General features: G+C 42.5%; 1 protein-coding gene across 3 annotated transcripts in view; it reads left to right on the top strand.

Annotated features, from left to right (window-relative positions):
- The first annotated feature begins 2,359 nt into the window (after positions 1-2,359).
- The window catches only part of LPCAT1 (lysophosphatidylcholine acyltransferase 1), a 62,611-nt gene continuing 47,858 nt past the window's right edge, over positions 2,360-17,112 (top strand). The window contains exons 1-3 of one of the 3 annotated variants that reach the window (XM_071736878.1): positions 2,360-2,635; positions 9,109-9,251; positions 10,755-10,969. In XM_071736878.1, the coding sequence (XP_071592979.1) occupies positions 2,519-2,635; positions 9,109-9,251; positions 10,755-10,969 (475 nt within the window). In that variant the 5' untranslated portion in view covers positions 2,360-2,518. Of the gene's footprint in view, positions 2,636-9,108; positions 9,252-9,995; positions 10,085-10,754; positions 10,970-17,112 lie in introns of those variants that run through there. The other 2 variants (XR_011724433.1, XM_071736879.1) reach the window with 2 other exon arrangements.

Here is a 17,112-nt window from a genome sequence, read left to right as displayed (position 1 = left end):
TGAACCTGTTCCAATACCTTAAATTGCTTCTTGTGTCCCACGCCTGCCAGACAGGGAACGAGTGTGTGCACTGGAGCCCCCTGACAGGCTGTGTGCTGGGTGGCTGGTGGCCACCAACATCTGCCCACTGACCTGAGGGGACAGTTCCTACCTCCTGGCAAGCTGGGCAGGTCCCTGTGGGGAGCTGCCGTGAGCCTTTCCTTGGCCACACCGTGTTCAGGCTTTATTCGAGGGAGTCTCTGCTTCATTCCTCACAAAATCTGTTGTTTGTTACGGAAATCAGTCCCATATGGCTGAACCAATCGCTGGCTGGAAGTCACTGGAGAGGGGGCAAGGGAGAGGGCAGCCAAATCATTTGGAATGCAGCTAAAATTCTTCAGAGAGTTTAAGATTAAAAAGGATCACTAGATGACATGCTCTGACTGTGGGCCAGTCAGTCTTATCACTAGTAGCAAACTGAACCAGGAAGCTTGTTTATGATTAAAAATGTTGCATTTGCATTAGGTTACCTCAGCTCCCAAGCACTGATTTATCTTACGCACTTTTCCCACCCTTTTAAAAAGCTTCAGCGTGCGGTACATTTTCCTTGTGAAGGATCTGCCAGCTCTTGCAGATCTTTTTAAATGTATAGTTGTAAGAGATTTCCTCCAGTCCAGTAACATTCTGGTAGGTCTTTCCTAAATCACTTGATCTTTCCTGTCAGCGTGACACACCTTGTTCTACTTTAGGTCTCATTAAGAGATACAGTAATTGATTTCCCGTATGCTAATTCAGGTAGTACACCCAAAGGTCACACTGGACACTTTGCACTGGGACCTCATCTTTAATAGTTTCCTTGAAACTGGTTTAAGACACTCTTCCAAGACACCATCTCTCATTCCTGAGACATGGCTTGTATTCTTGGAAAATATGTACACATTTGACTGTAAAATCCTGTTTGAAAGTGTTAATTTTTCTAAGTAGTCCAGATGACATTGCAGTTGCTCTCACAGCAGTTTAACAGGTTACCATTTAGCACATCCACAGATTTTAACAGTGAGCTTATTTTGGATCTTTGGTAAAAATCTTGAAATACACTGAACCACCAGAAATTTACAAACCCCAATACAACTAAGGTCAACCTCTGAAAATTTTTCTTATCTTTCAAAAGTCAGAAACTACTTAACCATTTAACACATTAACTGATTAATAGCATTAGCCATTACAAGTATATATGGCATTAACCAGAGACCATTTTGCAGTTCTAAGCCTAATGATTAGAAACTGTAATCAATATGTTTTTGCTGTTACTTTTGTACCAAATAAAGCTGTCAAAATTGCTTTACAAGATCTGTGAGACACATGATACTAAGGATATCTTACACTGGCTTGCATATCCTTTCTACTGTCTTGCCTGTGGTTGATGTTAAACAGTCAAGAGTTGTACAGGTCATTCTGCTTGATCCTTTGAAAGGGGGCAGAACATGAGTTCTTTTCCGTTTCCCAAGAATTTCTTTTCTATTTAAAGATTTATTATGCCCTAAACTTAGATACTTCCTCAGACAGCTCTCTCAAAATCCCAGGGTGTAAAATAGCTTCATTAAAAAATAAATAATAATTAAAATTATCTAGGTTTGCTTGGAGGAGAAAATTCTCCACCACCTTGCCCAAGCCCTGGCCACACTACGCGAGTGCATCATCTCTTTTCTCCGAGGTTCGCCAGAGACGTCCATTCAGTATTATCGATCGCCCGCGTCGCTACCGATATAGCATCTAAGAACAGCCTCCACCTCACAGAGATTCTCCTCACTCCTTTTGTTTTCCAGCTTTTTTTTTAAAAACACCTTCCCTTCAGCCACCCCACGCCCAGCAGCACCGCCGCTACGGGCCCCGAGCGAGCTGCCGGCCCTGGCCCCAGCCCCGGGGCGCACCTGAGCAGCCGCAGATCCGCGCCCTGCTCTCTGGAGATCCCCCTTGCTGGAGATCCCCCTTGCTGGAGATCCCCCTTGCTTCAGCCTCACCCTTCCCGGCCCTATCCGCCACAGGGCCCTGGAGGGAGGGGGAGGTGGGGTGGGCCGGCGGGGTCCCCACAATCCGCGGCCGGGGGTCCCCTCGGGGGTTGGGGGCGGTAGTGGGGTGGGTGGGTGCGGTGCCGCTCTCCCAGCACGCCCCGACGGGAACGGTCGGACAGTGGGTGGGTGGGCGCGCCAGCACTTTCCCCCCTCTTTTTCCCTTTTTCTTTTTTCCCCTTTCCCTCCTCCCCCTCACTCCCCCCCCCCCCCCTCCCCTTTCAATCTTCTCTTCCCCAACCGACGCGGAAACCGGCGCCCGGCTCCAGCCGCTGTAGCCGGCACGCAAGGCGCATGCGCAGGCCCCCAGGAGGGCGGGGGCCGGTGTCTAGTGGCGAGCGAGCTGCCCGCCGGTGGCCACCAGCCCGCCCGCTCGCTCGCCCACTCGCCGCCGCTACTCAAGGAGTAGCGGTCCCTGCGCAGCGCCCGCGCTCCCTCCCGTGCTGGGCCGCGCCTGGCCCTGCCCCGCCATGAAGCTGAGCAGCCGCGGCCGGGGATGCTGCGTGGTCGGCAGCCGGGAGCGCGGGCCGCCGCCGCGGAGCCCCTTCGTGCACCAGCTGCGCTTCAGCCCCCTGGAGAAAGCCAAGGTAAGGGCGTGCAAGGCCCGGTTCACCCCCCCCTCCCCTTTTCCGCCGCCTCCTTCCCCGCGTCCCCCCGCGGCGCACCGGCTGGCGGGCCGCGTCCTGCGGCGGGCGGGGGCACCCTGTCGCCAGCGCTTTGTGAGAGAGACCCCGGGCGCGGTGGGGCCGGGAAAAAAAAACGGTGGGTGGGTGGGAGCAAGACGGGTTTGCCGTGGGTGGGTGGGTGGGCGGGCGGGTAGGGTAGGGGGGGAGGAGGAGGAGGAGGAGGAGGGGAGGAGGAGGGAAAGGCTGCGGTGGCCGTGAGGGGGGCGGGGGGCTGGGGGCGGCCGTGGGGCGGGGGTCGGCGGCTCCCGGGGCTAACGGCCGCGGTATCGCTCGCAGGGCGCCTTCCTTAACTTCGCTGCTGCTGCTTTCTTTAAAAAAAAAAATGTGGTGGTTTTTTTTCTCTTGGTTTTCGTTTTTTTTTTATTTTTTTTTATTTTTTTTTTTTAAAGAAAACGGGTTTGTGTTGGTTTGGATTTTTGAGATTTTTTTTGTGTTGTGTTTTTTTTTTTTTTCTTTACTAAATTAAATTTTATTTTATTTTAAATGAGGGGTGGGGGAGCAGTCCTGTGGATGCACTCTCTTCCAGCCTCAAGTTAAGGTATGCCTGGGCCAAGGCATCCTGTCCATCTGAAGTTTGGCCCCCGGGTAGATAAATCCCTGCGGCATCATTTATGCATGTACAGGTAGCGTGAGATGACAGGAGTTGATATTAAAATGTAAACTTGCAGTTGCATCAGGTTATTTTGTGCTTTGTTTTGGTTTTCCTTCTTCTTTGCCACAGTCTCACTCGCCTCACGTAGTGAGCGGTAAGGGGTTGGATATTCTGAGTGCATGGCCCTTTTCTTAGGCTTCCAGTGAGATCTGGGTCACTTGCTGGATGAAGAAGTACTGTCAAAGGCTTGCCTAATTAAGGGCTGGTCAATTCTGTTACTTTCATTCCCTTAATACTTCAGTTACCTTAAGGCTATTGTTTTGGGTGCCTAACAGCCTACCATACCTCTCAACATGGAAGCAAAGATCCCCTAATACTGAACCTTTCAGATCAAGGTGCTTTAGATCTAACTTCAATTTAATCTACATTGTTGCATTGCCTTGTTGCTGTCCAGAGAGTTAACCAAAGACACATATGACCCGATTTACAAAGTATCGGAATATGCCTTGTGTTAAGTATCTGACAGCCGAGGAATTCTTAGTAGATTCCAGCGGTTTTACTCTTTTAAGAAATCAAGTTTCCCAGTATGTATTCAGTGGTTACTGATAAATTGTTTGAATGGGAGAAGGGAGAAAAGGTTTTTATCATTTACCTCATTGGGTTTATACTTAGTGCTTCCTCAATAAATGACACAGTTGTAGTAGTTCCTTTTCCATGTAACCTTCTTTTGTTCCTTATGAGAAGAGGGAAGCATGGGTCATGTGGACTAAGATGGTATCTAATTATAATAATAATATTTTACTTTGCAGTGTTACTGTATCTTTTTAGTGTGGCTTTCTACTTCTTTATTTATAAGGAGGGCATAGTATCAGTTCCACAGTTTTTGAGGTACTGAATGTGCTAGAACTACTACCTCTGCTGATCTGTGGTTAATCCTAAACATTAGCTGCTTCACCAGTGAAGTGACTGATCTTGGAACACACCTGCCTTCCGTGTGGGCTGCCCTGTGCACCTGTATGAGACATGAGCTTTGCCACCAGATTTCAAGGGTTTGTTATTTTCAGTGAAACCTGTAAGATGTCTGTGAAGTTTTACACAGTGTGCAGACCAAAGGAGTAGCTTCATCAAATAGTGTGGCTCAGTCTTGTTTTATAAGTGAGCAATCTTCTATTGATTTACAGTGGCACAGAGTGCATTAACCCAGCCTTTCTTGCTGTCTTGTTTTTGCAGTTTTATGAGAGGAGAAAGCCCGCAAGCTGACACAGAACTGCGATAGATTTTTGTCTTTGCCTATATCATGCTCTTCTTGCTGATAAAAAGAAAAGTTGTGCTTGAGACCGAGGCTGTTAAGAGCTGTGGAACTGTTCCACTCATGAGAAATGCTGCTCTCTCCGAAAGGGAGAGTTTCTGAGTGGGGAGACTGCTTTACAGTCAATCACAGTAGTGTGTGTTCTCTCCCATAGAGTCCTGGCCTGTTACTGAGGGTTGGGTATGAAGTATCCCAGCTGAACTCATTTCCTGTTCAGCTGTAAGCGCCTACTGTGACGAAGGTTTTCCTATCTGCCCAGTGAATCTAACAGAGGTTAGCTCTGGGTTTGCAAAGTCTCTCAAGGAAGGTTAGGAATGTGTGGGGACTGGAGGTACGTGAAGAATTTGGTGAGCACGGGGGACTGGGTGACAAGACTGCTTTGTCTGATAGACAGTCTGTTGGACTGCCACCTCATCCTGCACTCTGCAAGAGGTTAGATTAGCTTTTTTGCTCATTAATACAGCTACAAGTAAATGCATTTCAGCCTCAGCCTGTGGGAGTGAAAAACAGTGGAAAGTGGATGACAAAACAGTCGCAAAGAGGAGCAATAACAGCAAAAAGAAATCCATTTGAATGCCAAGGAGTTGTTCCTATCATCTTTTATTGGCTTTATAAAAACTGTGAGATAACAGGAGTGTACAAACAGTAAAGCTATTTGAGAACTGAGTCTCATGGTTCCTGTAGAAATTATGATTATTTCACTCTGAGGGTAATAGTAGGGGTCGTTCTTGAAGCTGCCCATTTTATTTCAGTACTAATTATAAAAAGGTCCTTTCTGGAAGATGGACATACATGATTTCTTTAACTATTAATTTTGTTCATCCTAACATCTTCTGAGCACCTGTCACATAAGTCAAAGCTCTTGATTCAAGTTACCTCTGCAGAACAGGCAGAAGCATTACTGGAGCTGTTGCAAAGTGTTTGTAGCTTTGTTTCCCTGTCACTTCAAAACACAATACGATGCCATTTTCCTTGCTTCCAGGGTTTCTGAGCCTTTTATTGCACCAATGCTGGTGTTCCTTTGGTGCCTTGGTGAGCTGTTTTGACTCATAAAACCAGAAAATTATTGTGTTTTTCTTGCTCTGTTTTAGTTTGCTGCTTATGTCTAAGGTTTGCAGAATGGGAAAGTGGGTAGTAAGAATTGCTGAGAGGTGAATTTCTAGCTCTTTAAATGCCATTTTTGATGAATTGAGCCTATAGAAATGATAATAGTGTGGAGGTGAAAGCTTAGGGCAAGATATAGTTTCTGATATATTTAACAGAAAAATCAAAACCTCTGCCATGTTCAATATGCAGTTCATTAGTCTGTTCAATATGTGACCATTGCTTTGTAATAAGTCCCAGAAATTTTGTTGTAAACCTGTTTAGTGGTGTTTCTCACCATGTCACTAATTTCAAAGATGCATTTTTTTCAGCTTCTCTCTGCACGAGAGGTACAATTCTGACTTGCAAGATAGGAAATGGAGACATACAAAAGGAGGAACAGTGGTACTCTGTGATTCTCATGCTTGGTGCTTAGACACATAGGGCCCAATGTTTTGGAAAACTTAAGGATTAAGTTCATATTTTATACCTTCATTGTAAGTCCATACTCAAATCTGAATGCAGAGTCTCTAAGTGAGGAGAATACCAATTTATGATAGACTATCATACCTATTTAGTTTAGTAAATGATACCTATTTAGTTTAAGTGACTTGCCTTACATGAGAAGTGCACATCACTTTCTGGTGAAAAAGTGGAGTAAGTTTCTCAGATAGCTTTCTGAGCCATAAGACCATTTTCTTCCCTCCTACTGTCCATGGGTCTTTCACAGTACACTGCAACTTCTGAAAAACTAAGTAGGATCCTGTAGACAAGCAAATGTTAAATGAGTTGTAGTCAAAAGCTGAACTTCCCAAGGTACAGCACCAGATATATCAAGTTTTTTTAAATGTATTTCAAAATGCAAGTGTTTACATATGACTTATTACAAGATAGGATTCATAATTTTAGTAGAAAGCATGCCTGGGTAAATGTCCTAAATATGTAGAAAAACAATCACTGAAGTAAGATGTCTGTACAAAATCAGGCCAGGAGTGTGTATCCTGCATTCTGATCTCCAACACTGGCCAGTGGGGACAAGTTATTCTTTTTTATGTCTGACACTGATACTACTGCTGTACCTTGATGTCACAGGATAGAAGCTTTCTTAGGAAGGTGTCTTAATGTAGATGTAGACTGAACTGTTTACAAATGTTAGTGTCCTTGTTGATGCCTAACCTCCTTCAGAGGCCAAATATACTTTTCTCTCCAACTGAATTTCCTCTGTAGCCAGGTACTGTCCACTAGAAAAAGGGGATGGTGTCACAGCCAGCCCCCATCTACCTGTGTACTTGGTATTGCTTCTTGCTGCCCATTTCCACCACTGCTGTCTCTGGACAGGGAAGACCAAGAGGCTTTTTCTACACACTTACACCATCTCTCACAACAGTATGGATGCAACTACTTCTGTGATACAGCTCTAAAGGGATCTTGGTAGAGAAGATTGCTACAGAGATGCAGAGGACTGAATAGTTCACCACCAGTCACCTGCCATTTAGCTTTGCTCTGGTATACGAGGAGACTTTGAGGAGTGTAAGGGAGAGAGTATGAAACCCAGAGGGCTGTCCCCTCACCTGTATTTTGTTTCCCTTTCTTCCAGACAGCTGGTCCTTCCCACCTTAACAGCTTAGAAGGAAGCTGCTCTTCCTTCTCCAGTTTTCAGAGGAATGCTCCTCTATTTGCTGCCAGATGTGGTGGTGTTCAAAATGAATGCAAAGTTGCATGAATTGATATGGCTTCAAAGATCATTTAACCATTGCCAGTTTAGGAAGTTGAACTGGTTCATCTGAGAAACTAGCTTATCTAAGAAAAAAGTTCTTTTATCTTCCAATTCTGTGAATGGAAACAGTCTGCTCAGGGACTGGAATCCTATTTTAGGGAGTGATGGTGTGGTTATGAGAACATGGTGCCAGTCTGAACCATTGCTATAAAATCTGACATTACGGTGGACTGGTAGCTTGGACTTTTCTCCTGTTGTGTGTTCCCTGCCTCTACCCTAGACCTGCAGATATGTGCAGCTATAGTTGGTTATTGAACTGTTCTGGGAAGTGAGATGAAGTGGGAGTTAATCAGTGGAATACTGAGCCGCATGTTGACTAGATCTGCATCAAGGAATAGAAGAGGAATATGAGTCATGCTTTCTACAACTATCTGGAGGTGCATCAACTGAATCACAACATGAGACAGCACCTTATGCCTCACTATTCATCCTTGCCCAGCCATTGTGATGCAGAATAGTACTTTTCTGCATCATCTGATGCACCTGTATATTGCATATTTCCTTTTGAATTCTTTCTTTACATCACCCTTCTATTTCACTGTGTCATCTTCATCTTCTGCTGTCTTCCACTGTACAACTTGAGGGAGCATTGGTACTACCCCAGTCAGCTTGAATCAGTATTTGGTTCCCTCTCTGTCCCTTAACCAGCCATCTGAAGATGTACCCTCCTCCAGGAGTTTTGTGTCTTTGTCTTATGAGCGAGGAAGATGGCTCCTGGAACTGTTTCCCAGAGCAACTGGATCATTGCACAGATAGCTGCTGTGTTTTCTGAAGGACACTTGGGAACGACTCCAAACAGCTCAGGAAAGGCTCTACTTGGGGAAGAAGTTCTTCAAAAGGCGATTCTAACGCAACATTATTTTTCACCAGAGTTTAAGGCAGAGCAATGGGCTGGGAATGGGCTTTCTAAGAACCAGTGCTGGGAAGAGGTGCAGAAGCAATTAGGTTCACTGTGGCTTCCCAAGGGAATATAGCTACTTGAAAACTTCTTTCTAGGGGGTGTGTGCCTGTTAGCACAGGCGTGGAATGTAAACTCCTATGCACTTCTGGAAGTTTGTCCAGTGGTGTCTGCAGTGTTCCCCACTCTAGTTCTGTACAGCTTCTGGTTCCAAGACCATACAACATACAACTGATGCCTGCCTGGTTCTGAAAGAGCTTTCCACGTTGGGCCCTGTATTGATATGTGAGTGCACCCTGCTGAAGAAGTGCACATCACTGGCTGGGGTCTGCTGTGATGGACTGACTTCTCTGTAGAGCAGCAAGATTTACAACACACCCATGATAAATATTTACTTAATGTGGGGCTGCAGGAAGGGAAGAGATCATGTGGATGTGTTCACTGACTAGCACAGGGTCTGAAGAAGTATGGAAAGCTAAGACTGCATTAGCTTTAAAGAGTGTGCTCTGCTTCAGCTATAATTAAGATAGGTAAATACAAAATCGTTACACATATGCCACAATTACTCGGTTGGATTTGAAGCATATTCTGCTTCTTCTGCTGCTGATTTTGATGTTAGATATTTTAAAGTCAAGAGTGCAGACAAGTTTCTAGGAATCTGACCCTTTCAGTCTGAGATTGTGTTAGAATAATGCATTTGTTTTGGATTTTGCAGATTGCCTTCATGACCTTGACTCTGTTTCCTATCCGACTCTTTTTTGCTGCTTTTTTGATGTTGCTGGCCTGGCCTTTTGCATTCATTGCTTCAATGGGATCTGACGAGCAAGAGCTTGAAAAACCTATCTCCTGGTGGCGAAAGTGAGTCACTGATGTGGTGAAATTCTGTGAGAACCATTGTGTAGTTCAGCAGCTTGAAATAGAGGAGATAGGAAATCCCTGATACCTTATACCTGTCCCAGACCTGCTTTTCTCTTAAAAAAAAAAGCTTATTATTTCTTCTCATTTAGGAAACTAAAAATAAGTCAACTGTTTGATTTACCAGGTGATCCAAGAATTGCAGGGAGAAAAACAGTCATCTCTGGCCTCTTACCTTCATTGAGGATGTAGTGTGAAGCTTCATTATGACATCCTTCAGTTTAAATTATTCTCATACTGTCAACTTCTTGTTACGAAGATTGACACTATGGAATGTGCCTAGATTTCATATTCTAAATATTTGCTTTAAATTGCTTCACCCCATTGTTTGCTACCCTTGTGATGAATTGACAAAATTTCTGTTGATTCTCTGAGGGATTGCCCCATGCTTTGGTGCTTATTAATAAATCTGTGCTTGCTTTGATATTGGAATGCTAATTACTGTAGAAGGTAAACAGTGTTCACCCACCCATTAAAAGTGCTGTTTGAGAAGCAAGGAAGGAGCAGTGTATCACCTCTTCTGTAGAGAACTTTAAAGTTAGGCTCTAGCACTTGATGAGGGAAGCTCATTCTATTTTGCATCACAGGAGGGGAGGAGGTTGAGGACCACAGGCATGTCACTTGACATTTAATGTGTAATTATATCAGTATAAAAACTAAAGGAATAATGGGCTGCCTTTGATCTTGCATACAGTTATTTTGAAGCTTTTTAGGTTGTCCTCATGTATGTTTCATTCAGTTTTCAGTGTCATTCTTCTCTCCAGCCTCCAGTCCCTGTGAGTACAACAATTTGTGCTTTTTGGTTTTTGCACTCTGGTTCAAAGTAAATGTTTCTTTTTTCATGACGGTTGGACAGTTTTTAAAAAAAAACAAACAAACAAAAGAAAAACCCCAAGCAAACAGGACCTCACAAAAATATCAAACAAAATGAGGAGATGGGGGAAAAGGGAAGAAAGTAAAATATTTCCAGAGTTCCCAGATGTGCTGTAGGCATCCTTGTGTTTGAGAATATATGCCCTATGTTTCTGCGATGTTTTGTTTTGGTAAACTTAAACCCCAAAATCAGGGTTGTTGCATTTTGGCAATATCCTAATAGCATTTTTCAGGACTCAGTTTATTAGACCTTTTTTAATGTTACTAGAAAATACTATTAGACATTGTATAGAAGAAATTGAACAGTCATAACCTGCATCAAAATTACTTCAGTGATAAAATAAATGCCAATCTTACAGTGATTAAAAAACAATAATATTCAGGCACGAATCCTTGAAAATGGTCTTAGATCTGCTGAAAAAGAGGAAACAATGTCTGTGCAGTGTTCCTGCTCTGTTGAAGCACCATTATCCTACCTGTACTTTTGTCATGCATCTAAAGTTTTTATGGAACATTTTTCTTTCCATTATTTAAGCATAACTGTTGCTTAACTATTTTCTTAATTCTTTACAGGATAGTGGATATTTTGCTGAAAGCAATCATGAGAATGATGTGGCTTGCTGGTGGATTCCACTGGATAAATGTAAAAGGCAGGCGGGCATTGCCGACGGAAGCAGCAATATTAACTGTGGCTCCACACTCTTCTTACTTTGATGCCATTCCAGTAACTATGACCTTCGCCTCCATTGTGATGAAAGCAGAAAGCAAAGATATTCCTGTTTGGGGAAGTAAGTTGGTAGTTATTTAATTTTTCAAGAATAATTAAAAGTTATTACTTAGCAAGTTCACTGGTGGTGTATGAGAAGGCCTGAAACGCAAAAATTTTGCTATACTATATGGTGAAATTTTTTTTTTAACTGATCTACTTTGAATATTGGTACTAAAAATTGAGGAGGATGTTTTTTTTCCCCTTTCTTCAAAATTTAGTCATTGTACAAAATCAAAACAACCTTATGGAACTCATGATTAAATTTGCAGTTAGGTTGCAAGGTTTTAGAACCCAACAAATAGAAAATCAAGTCAAGATAGAAGCAAGGGTGAGGCTGTAGAGAAAGCCCACTGAAACTTCTTTGATAGTGTCAGTTGAGGTGCTATCCCAGAAATTTGTTTCAGGAATGTTCATAGAATCATAGAATTGGCTGGGTTGGAGGGGATCTCAGAGATCATCAAGTCCAACCCTTGACCCACTGCTGCAGTTACCAGACCATGGCACTGAGTGCCACATCCAGTCTCTTTTTAAATATCTCCAGGGACAGAGAGTCCACCACTTCCCGGGGCAGCCCATTCCAATGTCTGATCACCCTCTCAGTAAAGAAATTCTTTCTAATGTCCAACCTAAACCTCCCCCGGCACAACTTGAGACCGTGCCCTCTTGTCTTGCTGAGAGTTGCCTGGGAAAAGAGACCAACCCCCCCCTGGCTCTCCCCTCAGGGAGTAGAGAGTGATGAGGTCTCCTCTGAGCCTCCTCTTCTCCAGGCTGAACAGCCCCAGCTCCCTCAGCCTCTCCTCATAGGATCTGTGCTCGAGTCCCTTCACCAGCCTGGTTGCCCTCCTTTGGACCTGCTCCAGGACCTCGATATGCTTCCTGAACTGAGGGGCCCAGAACTGGACACAGGACTCGAGGTGTGGCCTCACCAGCGCTGAGTACAGGGGCAGAATCCCTTCCCTGGACCTGCTGGCCATGCTGTTCCTGATACAGGCCAGGATGCCATTGGCCTTCTTGGCCACCTGGGCACACTGCTGGCTCATGTTCAGCTCCCTGTCAATCCAGACTCCCAGGTCCCTTTCTGCCTGGCTGCTCTCCAACCACTCTGTGCCCAGCCTGGAGCTCCCCATGGGGTTGTTGTGGCCAAAGTGCAGTGTTTTCCCTGAATGGTGTGCCACTGCCAGGCAGTGCTGCTAATCCTTCATGCATCAGTAAGTTTGGTTCAGGCAGGGTGTGAGAGATGAGCGAGAGCAGATTGTTGTGCACTCTAATTTAGTCATCTGAAATGTGGATACCCAAGTCAGTAGTTTGAATACTCTCTTTGGAATTATCAATATAGATTCTCAAAGGCTTGAGAGAGACCTGTGATTTTGACACAGCTGTACAAAAAGAGTGTAAACTTTTAGGCTTGTAGACTTCAAAATGTGTGGAAGCATTTTGGAGGAACCCACCATGTTGTGTCAAGGGACCAGCAAATTTCAAAGAATCTGTCTGTGTCTCTTTGTGGAGCTTTTAAGGGTAACATAATAAGGACAAAAGATTTTACTTTGGCCTTGGGTGGGGACTCCTTAATTCAAGTCTAAACAAAAGCATTGAGTTCCTTCATAACTGGAATCAGGCTGTTGGTGTTGACATATTCCTAAAATCTCATTAGATCACCTGGTTTTAAGGACCTATTCAAAATCAGAAGCTGAGACATGGTCACAAACAGCGAGTGGTTATCACTTGAAGCTTTGTGTAGGAAATCTCTTGGTATGAAGGTCCCCCTGTATTACATAGTCAGGCCAGAACTGTAGCTGTACCTCAGTTTCACTGAGTATCTGACTAGCAGTCAGATAAACTTCAACTTTAGTTAAAGTTTGTGGCAGTGAAAAATCTGCATAAAAATTAATAGATGCTTTGAACAGAAAGGGTGTAAATGTTTTTTTTTAAAAACAAATGTATACAAATAAACATAGTGTAATAACAAAAAGAAATTGAACTCGCTTGTCTAATATGTAAAGAAGATGCTGTCATGAGATGGTATCACAGAATCCCAGAATTATCAGAGTTGGAAGGGACCTCAAGAGATCATCCAGTCCAACTCTACCACTACAGCAGGGTCACCCAGAGCACCTTACACAGGACTGCATCCAGGCAGCTTCTGAATATCTCCAGAGAAGGGGACTCCACAACCTCCCTGGGCAGCCTGTTCCAGCACCTTGTTACCTTCATAGTAAAGAAGTTTTTTCTTACATTTAAACAGAACTTCCTGTGTTGCAATTTGTGCTTGTTAGCAATAAGGGCAAGCTGCTGCCTCATGAGCAATTTGATATCTACCAGGACTCCCAGATACTTCTCAGCACTGCTTTCCAGTAGATCCACCCCTAACCTGTACTGGTGCATGGCATATCTGGACACTTCAGTACCGTAAAGGTGTATCAGCCAACTTGGGTTTTACCAGTCCAGCCATAGAAACAGGGTCATATTTATCATCTTCCTCAACTGGCTCAATTAACTGTTTAATTATTGCTAGTTCAGTAAAATAAAGTAGTCCTTGTGGAGCTCTCTTTTACTTGCAGCTGGACTGTTTGGAGGACCCAACTAGATGAGGTAATTCCAGGAGATGTTGTGTTACTGTAATGATTAGTTTGGTGCAAAATTTAGTGAAAACTTTGTAGTGGAGTAAAGTTGTGATTATTTTTTTAATTATTTTATTTTTTATTCTACTGCTTGAATTAGATTTTCTTGACTGTTCTCTCCTTTGATCTAGTATTTTAAATCCAATGTTATTTACACTTCTCTATATACACACACAGAAATGTGTTTCATGTTATTTGGACCAGTGATTTTTTTCTTATTCTATCTGTGGAAAGGCAGTCCTGTTTTTCTTAGGTTGTGTGGTGAATTGTCAACACTCTAGACATTCACTGGAATTTATTACATTTTATCTTCAGTTTTGTAAATCTTGCAAACTTGTTGTGCCATCTCCAGTTAAGTTTTGGAGCCAGTTGTTGATAGACCCAACCTTGCTGTCTCTTCATGGAGTCTCGTTAATGGTCATTCGGAATGCTATGGGAAGTTTTTAAAAAAATACATATATTTAACTCTGTAAGCAGATTTTGGCATATGAAAAAAAGAAGCAGCAGAAGAAATGCAAAGATAATTTCCAAGGATGAATACTTTGGGTGGAGGGTAGCTCTTCACCTTTTCTTCTACTTGGGAAAATCCAAGTAGACTCTAAATAAGTTGGCTTTTTGATGTAATGACCATGTTTATCAGGACATTGTAAGCTGTGTACCAGAGGGATCAAGTGCTTTAGCAGGCACAAAAAGATCTGACTGCTAACTGGTTTCAAAGTTTTTTAATAGGCTTCTAGAGCAGCTCCTTGTATTATGTTACCTCAGTTTGCCAGTTATGGACTATTAAGCTTCTGATGCATTTTAAGTCCAGATGATTAAAAGTCTGTTCTTTATGGGATTGGGAGTATTGTACAAGTGTGTTTGTGTGCAAGTGTTTTCTTGCTTTCTAACTTGAAGACAGCTTTCCTGGACCACTACATCCAAATTCAGAAGCAGACTTAAGTCCAGTGACTTTTTAAGACAACTTCCTTTTTCTAAAAACAGACAAAAAAAGACCCCCAAAAAACAAATTGAAAAATGCTCTTTTGCTCTGGCACCAGAGTTATGGCCTCTTCAGCTTGTGGACTGTAGTGAAGAAACAGCTCACATGGCACATGCAATAGGTTAACCAGCTCTGGGGAACAACTGCTTGCCCAAATACAAATGGGATTTCAATGATCATAATTAAAAAAAACGTATCTGGTAATTAGAAAATTCCATGACAGGAGAAATGGTGCTGAAGGACATGTATTTCTGTCCAGTCACTCTCCAGAGTTTCAATAGGTTGGAGATGCTGGTTTGCTGGATTACTGTAGCATAATGAGTGCAGCCTGGGGGAGATGGCATCTAGGAATCTTTTGCACCTTTCACTGGATGAAGAAGTAAGATCAGTTCATTCATCAGCATGAGTGTTTTGTCTATTGGACCTGCTTTTAAAATCAGGACAAGCTCTTTGCATAAATTATGGATAGTTACACTTACTGCCTGTTGTTGTAGTGATCAGTGCTCTTCAATAAGAAGAGGAAAGGATTTGTCAGTAAATATGACTTGGTGGGGATTTGGTTGGACAAATTTGTGATTCAAGCATCTTCTGTGGTCTGAACTTTTGAAAACTAGATTTGAAGTGATAAGCTAATTTAAAATTTAAGCAGCTCCTAAACATCTGTAACTTCACCCTCTGAAAAAAGAGAAAGCATATGGATGCACTCCCTGAAAGCAAAGAAAGGAGTTGGTACCTATGATACGAATGGCAGATATGTTAGCTTAAGTTTATGAAGGGGAAGGGGGCCATTTGTACTTGGCAGAATACAAGAGCTATAGAGGGAGAATTATACTGAAAAAAATATCAGTTCTATTGTGGGTGGGTTTTTTCCCACATCTAGTAAATTTAGGATTGTTTATTCCAGCTCGTCTTTTAAAGTGCTTTGTAAGCATTTCTTGAGCATCTCGACTAAAATGGTATAGTAGCTGGGTATGTGTTCATCTTGGAACTTAAGATGCCAAATTACTTACTCATAAGCTCTGTTATGCAACTTAATCCTCCAGTTCTCCACCCCAATTACTTCCCTCGCTGCTCCTCCATACTGTCCAAAGCACACAAGGAAAAGAACTGTGGGAGACTGAGAGTTACTCAGTGAGGATGTCACATCTGAATACTTTCAAGAGTCATCAAATGAACCCTTAAGCCCCTTTTGAAAAAAAAACTTCATTAAGATGAGTCAGAGGTATCTTCTCTTTGTATGCTGTCAGTCAGCAGCTTAAAGTCTGTTAAGGTTACCAACTTGAATGCCAGCATCCTTTGCTGTCTTGGTGTTGTAGCCTGCCTTTAGTATATAAATGAGCTCCCCAGTTCTGAGGAGCACCTTGAGGTTATAGCCAAGCGTATCCATTTCACTTTCTCTTTAAAAAAATTCTGTTTCAAAATTCAATGTTTCCTTCAGGCTGTGGGCACCTAGGTGGTACACACAGAAGCTGTCTTGAAGAGACATGAAGTAACTGGAGTGTCACTTGTGTATTGTTGGTATGCCTTTATTGTTTGGGTTGGAATCCTGGTCTTGTTGGATATTTTTTTTTTTTTTTTCATTACAAATTTGATAACAATTACTTCATTTAAACTGCTGCTGGAATGCCTATAAGCTATCTCCACATTTTTAAAAGCATCCTAGTTAATATAATTTGTATAAGTTACAAATTATGGTATATAGGAAACCTGCAAAGCAACACAACCACCTTCATAAAATACTTGTTAGTCTGGCAGCAGAAAGCTAAAATACAGCTCTGCCCTCATGCAGGTATTGCAGGTGTGAGAGTTAACATCAGCCTTTATGACATGACAAGGGTCTTTGTGCTTCAAGAAGTCCCTAAAGGAAATAGATCACATTTTGAAGATCAATACCATGGAATTTACATCTGTTAAAGCTGAGGAGAACACTGGTTGTTTGTGTCCCACTACTGTACTCTTCTTTACCTACAGACTGAATGTTTATATGCCTTTCTCTTTGAAAATAAGGAGACAAATTTCCCATTAACACAGTGTATATACCAGGAATGTGGTATCTGTTTTTTCAGGTCGTCCATCTGCTAAGCATTTAGTGAAACTTGGAGTTGTTCTCAACATTTAGCTTTAGTCGTTGTTAGGCTTGGGTTAAAAAAAGTTTATACTTCTATAGATGATTGCTGCTCTAATAAGATACTGGCACTAACTTTACAAATACAATTTAGAGTACCATGAAAACAATAATGCTATTTCTGTAAAACCAATGTAACTCCAAGTGGAAAAGATCATCTTAATTTTGATTTATTTCAGCTTTGTGTATTGATACAACATTGTGTGTGGTTTTGAGGTTTTTTTCCATGTTTAAATTCTCTGTGTCTATATACACAGGAAGTGATTTTATTCTGTAACTTCTGTGGTTTGGGTGTTTTTTTTCCCTCATAACCTTCATAAGATGTGAGCTCTTTGCAGATTTCTTCTTTTCTTTTCTCTTCAGAAAAGAGCAGGATTCATATTAAATATTACTTAATTAGAAATTGTGTGAGCTTAGAACTTTGCAAGCATGTTAAT

Source organism: Heliangelus exortis, chromosome 2, assembly GCF_036169615.1.
Source record: "Heliangelus exortis chromosome 2, bHelExo1.hap1, whole genome shotgun sequence".
Classification (NCBI taxonomy): domain Eukaryota; kingdom Metazoa; phylum Chordata; class Aves; order Apodiformes; family Trochilidae; genus Heliangelus; species Heliangelus exortis.
Note: the sequence above shows the minus strand (reverse complement) of the source record. Positions and strands in the feature narration are given on the sequence as shown.